This window comes from Heterodontus francisci, unplaced genomic scaffold (assembly GCF_036365525.1).
Source record: "Heterodontus francisci isolate sHetFra1 unplaced genomic scaffold, sHetFra1.hap1 HAP1_SCAFFOLD_106, whole genome shotgun sequence".
Classification (NCBI taxonomy): Eukaryota; Metazoa; Chordata; class Chondrichthyes; order Heterodontiformes; family Heterodontidae; genus Heterodontus; species Heterodontus francisci.
In genome coordinates, this window is record NW_027140940.1 from 1,984,070 (window position 1) to 1,993,212 (window position 9,143).

Genomic DNA, 9,143 nt, shown 5'->3' on the forward strand with positions numbered 1-9,143 from the left:
TAAACAAAGGGAATCACAACCAGTATCAGAAAAGGGTTGTTATCTCCAGTGTAAGTGTGCTGAAACACGAGTATTGGAGAAGGATGATCACATCTCCTGTAAGTGTAGGTGCCACTAGTACAGAGGAAGTTGGGCACATTTACTGTAATCATAGGTACCGTTAGTATCAGAGGAACCTGGTCACCTCTGGAGTAAGTAATGACATTACCACTATTCCAGGGCCAGCCTGCTCACCTATAGGATAATTGAAGGGTACCAATAGTACCCGAGGAATATGGCCACTTCCACTGTGAATGTGGTGCAACTGCAGCAAGGATAAGCATGCAGACCTCTGTGTACATGTACTAGTCCCACTAGTCACAAGAAACAAAAATCACCTGTATTACTGCAGGACTATTTTCATCACAAATATTGCACGATTTCTTCTGCTGCCTGATGCGCAGGTGTTGAATCAATAGGTTAGAGTCAAGGACAGCGTCAGAACACTTCAGTCTCACTGTGCTGCATTGGCTGGTCCTATGGGAACAGGATCCATATTCATTCCACTTGTAAATAATGTTTTAATTTAGTGTTTTTAAAACTGACGTAGTGTTAACCTTTCCCCTAATTCTGAATTGTTAGAAAAAACAACTTACTGAGTCTGTTTGTTAAATGACTATAACCAATGCTAATTGTGATCAAAGCTGATTGACTCCTTGGAGGATTAATGTCTGTATAAATATAGGTTCCTCGCTTAAGCTCAGATGTGTGCCAGACTTTCAGATCCTACAGCATTCATCCATTCTCACATAAAATGGGGAAACCAGCTATTCTGTTGATGAAAGACATTTACTACCCGATTGTCGCAACTGTGGGTGTCCTTGGTGAGCCATTATAAAGTATTTGTTCGTAATCTGTGTTGAATATCTCCCTATTTCCCGCATGTCGAATAAGATAACGTGTTTCCCCGATGTCAGCATTACACAGTCAGCGGTTACCAGAAAAAAACTTGTGAACCGGGTATCCACACTTTCTCTGTTTCCCTTAATCTGATAGCTGTACTGATGTGAAAATGTTCTTTGAAGATCCGACACAAAGAATCAAGTATCACCCTTGCAGAGTGAGCGCTACAGCAGCTCATTAAAATATATGAGCAGGTTTCCCAGGAAATGGCTCCATGGATAATCGTATATAATCATAGTGAATGGAGTAAAATGCTGTCAAGAGATGTTGAGATTTATTTTTCAAACAGCCACTAAAATATTATTTATCTCGTCCCACTTTCTTACAGTGAACTTGGTGACAATTATGATTCTGTCCCGAAGAAACTGTGGCCTTTCCAAATGTATTTCTGTTTATATGGTGGCCATGGCAACAGCAGATCTCCTGGTTCTGATCATCAACGTGATATTGTATCATATTTTCAACTATCAATTTCCATTTTCATTCCTGTCTTACACCCCCGTGTGTAGGATTATTCTATACATGACAACTATCAACTTTGATTTGTCTGTTTGGTTCACAGTCTCTTTCACATTTGACCGTTTTGTAGCTGTCTGCTTCCAGAAGTTTAAAACAAGATATTGCACAGAAAGAACTGCAGGTGTGGTTATAACAGTGTTCTGTTTATTGAGTTTTTTGAAGAATATTCTCTTTTTATTTGCATACGAACCTCAGCAAATAATTAACAAGGTGCAGTGGGGCTGTCGGGCAAGCGTGGAATTTTTTTCCTCACCACTCGGTGCAGCGTGGGTCTGGTTTCACAGCGCCTGGCTCGTTTGGCTTCCTTTTACTTTAATTGTCTTATTTAATTGTTCATCCATTGGACGTATTTTAGTGGCCAATAGAACCCGCAGGAAACTCCGGGGTAACAGGAGTGAGAATCGCAGTGATTCAGAAATGGAGAACCGCAGGAAATCCATTATTTTATTGTTCACTGTTTCGGGCTGTTTTATACTGTTGTGGTTGACAGTTGCCGTGAGTTTCGTGGCGACCAGACTGCCAAAGACCAATAATTACCGTGGTGATCGCACAGCCCCTGGATATATCGCCTATGAAACTGGAACTTGCCTTAAGTTTTTGAGCTGTATTCAAAACCCATGTATTTATGTAGCGACCCAGAGAAAATTCAGAGAAGAGCTGAAGAATGGGCTGAAATCTCTTTGGGCATTAATTTTGAGATTCGTTGTAAAATGCGGATAAAATTAAAGACAGCTTGTTCACATCTGAAGCTCAATTTCAAATTATTTCCTTTTGTGCAAGGTCTTTTCGGTAATGTGAAAAATACATAAGCTCTTTTGCGCACTGCTCTTCCATTTTGTAGCACGTTTGGTGGCTGCATTACATTCGTTCTTTATCCTTCGTTCATTGAGTAAACATAATTTATTCTTGTAAATTCAGCACATTTCAAATTAACGTTTCAAAGATGGTAATGATGTGTTTCAGTAGTGGTGTCGTGCATGTGTATAAGAGAGGGAACCGCCTTATTTTCGAGATACTGGGATCGGGTACACAAGTTAAATTCATCAGGAAGGCTTCACTTGGTTTGGGACGAAAGATCCTGCGATCATCGATAGTGGTAACAGTCTGGGAAGATTGATGTGATTATTGCAAATGTGGGTCTCATGATCACACGCCATTCCTCATTGACAAATGGAACCATGATCTTGTCACATGATAAGTTTTCAAATGGAAGAAACTGTCAGAACTCGACACTGATCATCTTCAAACCCTCACTAGATACAGGTGAGGTACTGGAGCATTGGAGGTCTGTGAGTGTTGTACCATTGGGTAATAAGGGTGCGAGGGATAGGATAAATAATTATAGGCTGGTCAGCCTGACCTCGGTGGTGGGTAAATTATTAGAATCAATTCTGGGGCGCAGGATAAACTGCCACTTAGAAAGGCACAGATTAATCAAGGATAGGCAGCATGGATTTGTTAAGGGAATGTCGTGTCTTAGTAACTTGATTGAGCTTTTTGATGAAGTAACAGGGAAGGTTGATAAGGGTAGTGCTTGGATGTGGTCTACATGGATTTTAGTAAGGCACTTGACAAGGTCCCACATGGCAGACTGGTCAGAAAAATGAAAGCACCTGGGATACAGCGGAATGTGGCAAGTTGGATCCAAAATTGGCTCAGTGACAGGAAACAAAGGGTAGTGGTCAATGGAGATGTTTGCGAATGGAAAGCTGTTTCCAGTGGCATTGCACATGGCTCAGTGTTGGGTCCCTTGCTGTTTGTGGTAGATATTAATGATTTGGACTTAAATGTAGGAGGCATGATTGGGAAGCTTGCAGATGTCACAAAAATTGGCCGTGTAGTTGATAGTGAAGAGGATAGCTGTAGACTCCAGAATGATATCAATGGTTTGGCTGAGTGAACCCAAAAGTGGAAAATGGAATTCAATCCAGAGAAGTGTGGGACTAATGCATTTGGGGAGGGCAAACAAAACAAGGGAATACACAAAACTGGGAGAATATTGAGAGGGGTAGAAGAAGTGTGAGACCTTAGTGTGCATGTCCACCCTACAGATCCCTGAAGGTGGCAGGACAGGTAGATAGAGAGATGAATAAGACATATGGAATGCTTTCCTTTATTGGCCGAAGTATAGAATACAAAAGCAGAGATGTAATGCTGCAATAAAGACACAAAATGCTGTAAATACTCAGCAGGTATCTGTGGAGAGAGAAGCAGAATTAACACTTTGGGTTAGTGACCTTTCATCAGAAGTGGCAGAGCCAGAAATGTAATAGGTTTTAAGCAAATGAAGCGGGGGTGAGGCAAAAGATGACAAAAGAGAAGGTTTGATAGGACAAAGTCACAGAGAATAACCGATCAGAAGGTCATGGAGCAATAACAAATGGTATGTTAATGGTGTGGTGAAAGAAAAGCTCAACCTTCCATGACTGCGCTTCTGATACGTCTTCCCTTTTCCTGAACCGAGGATTCCCCCAACCCCACATCCCCACTGTGGTTGACAGGGCCCTCAACCGGGTCCAGCCCGTTTCCCACACCTCTAGCCTCACCCCTTCCCCTCCCTCCCAGAACCGTGACAGGGTTCCACTTGTCCTCGCTTTCCATGCCACCAGCCTTTGCCACTGCAAAATTCATGTTCCCCTCCACTCTCCTGTCACCATTCCAAAGGGATCATTCCCTCCACGACACCCTCGTCCACTTCTCCATTACCCCCACCACCTCGTCCCCTTGCCTGCAATCACAAGAGGTCTAATACCTGCCCATTTACCTCCTCTCTCCTTACTATCTAAGGCCTCAAACACTCCTTTCAGGTGAAGCAGCGATTTGCTTGTATTTCTTTCAATTTAGTGTACTGCATTCGCTGCTCACAATGTGGTCTCCTTTACCTTGGGGAGACCAAATGCATACTTGGTGACCACATTGCAGGACATCTCCACTCTTCCAGTGAACCTCAACGCAAGTTCAAGGAACAGCACCTCATTTACTGATTAGGCACGCTACAGCCTGCCAGATTGAACATTGAGTTCAATAATTTTGGAGTATGATGTGCCTCCCCCACTTTTTATTTTTATTTTTTAGTTATTTTTCCTTCTTTCTTTTTTCTTTTTTATGTGTATATTTTATTTTAGTTGGTTTAGTTTGTTTTTACTGTGCCTACCCAATGTTTTTTTCATGTTTGTACTTGGGGCCAGGCTGTTCAGTTTTCTGTCAATTAACACCCTCTCTGCACTAACGCTTTGTCTTTCACGACACCATTAACATACCGTTTGCCTTTGCTGCATGATCTTCTGATCAGATATTCTCTGTGAATTTGTCCTATCAACACTTCTTTTGTTATCTCTTGCCCCATCACCGCTTTACTTGCTTAAAACCTACCACATTTCTGGCTCTCCCATTTCTGGTGATGGGTCAATGACTTGAAACGTTAACATTGCTTCTCTCTCCACAGGTGCTGCCAGACCTGCTGAGTATTTCCAGCATTTCTTGTTTTTATTTCAGATTTCTCGCATCTGCAGTATTTTGCTTTTATTTTGATGTAATGCTGGAACTGTATAAAACTCTGCTTCTGCCATAGCTGCAGTTTTTCATACAGTTCTGGTCACCACATTACAGGAAGGACATAATTCCTCTGTAGACACTACAGAGGAGATTTACAAGAATGTTGCCAGAGCTTGAAGGTTTCAGCTGCGAGGGAAGTTTGGATCAGCTAGGGTCGTTTTCCTAAACAGAGGAGGCTGAGTGGTTACATAAATTGAGGTGTACAAAATTATAAGGGGTCTAGATAGAGCAGACAGGAAGAACCTGTTTCGCCTAGTGGAGAGGTCAAATACCAGGGGGCACAGATTTTAGGTGATTGGTAGAAGGATTAGAGGGGACATGAGGAAAAACATTTTCACCCAGAGGGTAGTGGGTGTCTGGAATTCACTGCCCGATCGGTGGTGGAGTCAGAAAGCCTCGACTCATTTAAAAGTTCGCTGGACATGGACCTGAAGTGCTGTAACTTGCAAGGCTACGGATCAGGTGCTGGAAGGTAGGATTAGATAGAGCGGTGAGTTTTTCTTTTCTTTTTTTCAGTTGGTGCAGACACGATGGGCTGAATGATCTCCTTCTGTGCTGTAACTTTTCTATGGTTCTATGGTTTTACAGTAACACTCGGAAGAAACACTTAAAATAGCTAGTAACTATGTTTTAAAAAATAGAAAAAACTGATTTAGTGGCAAATCTGGCAAAAAGCGAATTTGCAAAAGCAAGCATGACCTATCTCGGACATACAGAGAGGCAAGTGTTCCCAAAAATGGCAAAAGCACAATCCTTAGTGGAGGTTCCTATCCCGAAGACTAAGCATGAAATCTTGAGGTTTTTAGGGATGTATGGTTTCTGCAGAAAGTTTGCACCAAATGTCAGTGCTGGAGCCAGTCCACGAACTGATATGCTACAGAAAAAGAAAACGAAGGGCGTGGCCAGGTGACTGCCAGGCATCTTTTGAAAGGTTAAAGGCAGTTTTGACGACTGAACCAGTGTTGGCTGCTTCAAATGTAACTAAGCCTTTCAAGGTAGTTATTGATGCTAATGACCTGGGGGGTCAGTGCAGTCCGATTACAAGATGATGAATCAGGCATAGAAAAGCCAGCAGGGTAATTTTTCAAAATAACTGAAGCGCCACCAAAAAAATATTCCACTGTGGAAAAAAGATTGGCAGGCTTATGGCTAGCTCTGAAACAGTTTGAATTATATGTCCGCCACAATTACAAAAAGCATTGATATACACTGACCATAATCCATTAACCTTTGTGGAGGGGTTTGAAACCCATGGTGCCAGAGCATTCCAATGGAGTTTGTTGTTGCAGTCTTGTCACTTGAAAATTTTACACATTTCAGGAAAAAAAAACAATGTTATCACAGGTGGTTTGTCAATAATTTCGTTTTGTTGAGTTGTATGAGCAAGAGTGGTTCAACGCAAAATTGTGTTAACTACCAGTAGAGTGAATGAGGGGCATGAGTGTGAATTTTTCTTAAATGCTTTCAACTCCTATTTTTACATTGTAATGATACGCATTCAAGAATGGTGTTTCATTTCACCAAGCGTGGAGGTGTTGCCAAAGGTTTAATTTCTGGACTAAAATCTTAGAATTCTGTGTGTTTAAAAAACAACTGAAAAAAAGGATTTTCAGTAGCCCTGGACACCTGGGAATGTTGGAATTTTTGGATGCTGACTCTGTATGCATGAATAGGAGAAGCATGCAGTTTAAAGGTAGCCAGCGAGGGGTTTGACCTCCTCAAAGCAAGACTTTGAACGGCAGTGGAGATTCTCTGACTGGTCACGTGATCGGCTCAGGAAGGCTTTGCTTTCACTTTGGACTTTTAAAAACCAGTGAGTTGGACAAAGATCAGGCATTTTCAAATTCAGACCTGACCTGCCTGGAGACCTGTAAAAAGACCTCTCTCTGTAAAGGAGACTTGCATCTCTTGAAAAGAAATCCTGCCTTTGAAAGGTGGCTGGTTCCTGTTGACCCCTGTCTCTGAAGAATTCCTGCATCCAATGAGATCCCTGTTGCCTACCATATTTTGGGAAGTCCTGGAACGTCAACAACACTTCAACTACTGTGTTGTTGTTGTGAGTCCTGAGCAGACATGGCTGCTGCACCCCTGCTGAAAGACTTCTGTGATGCCTGCTGCAGTTAAATTGCCTTGAACATCTACTCATCAAAGTATATTCATCAACCTCGTCTGGAGAGACTGCGAGTGGCCTCTGCCTTATCGACTCTGGGACACCTCACCCACCGAAGATTTCTTCCCAGAATGTGACTAAACTGATGTATTTTTATTATTCCTTCTATTCCCAAGAAACAGCTGCAAACCAGAATCCTTTGCTCTGATTAACTGTTTTTTTAACTGTATGGGTGCGTGCATGAGGGCCAAGAAATTAACGAGATTTTCATATGTATTGATTTCTCGTATTAGTAGTTAAGACTTATTATTTCTTTTCTAATAAATAGTTAACTTTTTTTGTTGTTTAAAGAAACGTTGTTTGGTGTAATTTATTCTGGAGGACAAATAGAGTGTCTATTCTTCGGTAGGTGGGAAAATTCATTGATATACAGTGATGCGTGGAGAAGTGGGACTGAATTAACAGTGCATTTGTTCCGTCTTCGTCGTAACACTCTATTCAAGAAAGCAAGGAGACAGAAAGCAAGAAACTACAGGCCATTTAGCTTGAAATCTGTCATAGGGAAATGCTGGCATATATTATTACAGAGGTTATAGCTGGGCACTGAAAAAATCTCAATATTATCAGGCAGAGTCAACATGGATTTATGAAAGGGAATTCATGTTTGACTAATTTATTGTAGTTCTTCGACGAAGTAACAAATAACGTGTATAAAGGGGAACCTGTGGATTAGGTGTGCTTTGATTTCCAGAAGGCATTTGCCAATGTGCGACATCAAAGGTTACTTAGCAAAATCAGAGCGTATGGTATAGTGGGTGACATATTAGCATGGTTAAAGGGCAGTTGGGTAAAAGGAAGCAGAGATTAGGAATAAATGGATTTTGTTGAGTGAGGGCGGGTTGACAAGCAGTAACTAATGGAGTGTCACAGGGATCATTGCTAGGGCCTCAGCTATTTATAATTTACATGAATGACTTGGAATTATCCACTTTGGCAGGAAGAATAGTGAAGTAGTATATTATTTAAACGGAGAGAGATTGCAGAACTCTGAGATACAGAGGGATGTGGGTGTCCTGGTACATAAATCACAAAAGGTTGGTATGTAGATTAGGAAGGCAAATGGAATGTTGACTTTTATTGCAAGGGGAATGGAATATGAAATTTTGCTTATATAAATAAAAATATAAAATAACGTTTTGCTACAATTGTATCGGGTATTGGTGAGACCACGTCTCGAGTACCGTGTACTGTTTTGGTTTCCTTATTTGAGAGAGGATATAACTGCATTAGAGGCATTGCAGAGAAGGCTCCCTTGACTGATTCCTGGGTTTGCAGTGGGGTTGGGTGGGGGCGTTGGTATTGGTGGGGATGGTGTTTGGTGGCGGTGGTTATCTTATGAGGAAAGTTTGGATAGGTTGGGTCTGTATCCATTGGAATTTAGAAGAATTAGAGGTGATCTTATTGAAACATGTGCATTCCTGAGGGACCTTGACCAGGTTAATGTTGAAAGGATATTTCCCCTTGTGGGAGAGACTAGAGCTAGGGGACACAGTTTAAAAATAAGGGGTCGCCCATTTAAAATGGAGATGAGGCGAAATGTTTTCTCTCAGAGCGTTGTGGGTTTTTGGAATTGTCTTCCCCAGTGTATGGTGGAGGCAGGTCATTGAATAGTTTTAAGACAGAGGAAGATAAATCATTGACTATCAAGGGAGTCACAGAGTATGGGTGTAGGCTGGAAAGTGGAATTGAGGCCACAATCAGATCATCCATGATCTTATTGAATGGTGGAGCAGGCACGAAGGGGCTGAATCGACAACTCCTGCTCCTAATTCATATGTTAGTATGTTCTGATGAAATGAATATATTTCCACACAGTCTGGGTCTGGAATTCTGCAGTAACTTCAGTTGTCTCATTGTGTCTGGACTGAACCTTTTGTTCTTCTTTATTTCTTCCCCGCACCCACGTTCACTTGTTCAAAACCTCGAACATTTCCAACCTTTTCCAGTTCTAATGAAA

General features: G+C 41.6%; 1 protein-coding gene across 1 annotated transcript; it reads left to right on the forward strand.

The window, feature by feature from the left end:
* Positions 1-793: 793 nt before the first annotated feature.
* Positions 794-2,181, forward strand: LOC137361435 (probable G-protein coupled receptor 139). The gene is made up of 2 exons (XM_068026295.1): positions 794-863; positions 1,271-2,181. Exons 1-2 carry the CDS (start codon positions 794-796, stop codon positions 2,179-2,181), a joined length of 981 nt encoding a protein of 326 aa, XP_067882396.1.
* The last annotated feature ends 6,962 nt before the right edge of the window (positions 2,182-9,143 follow it).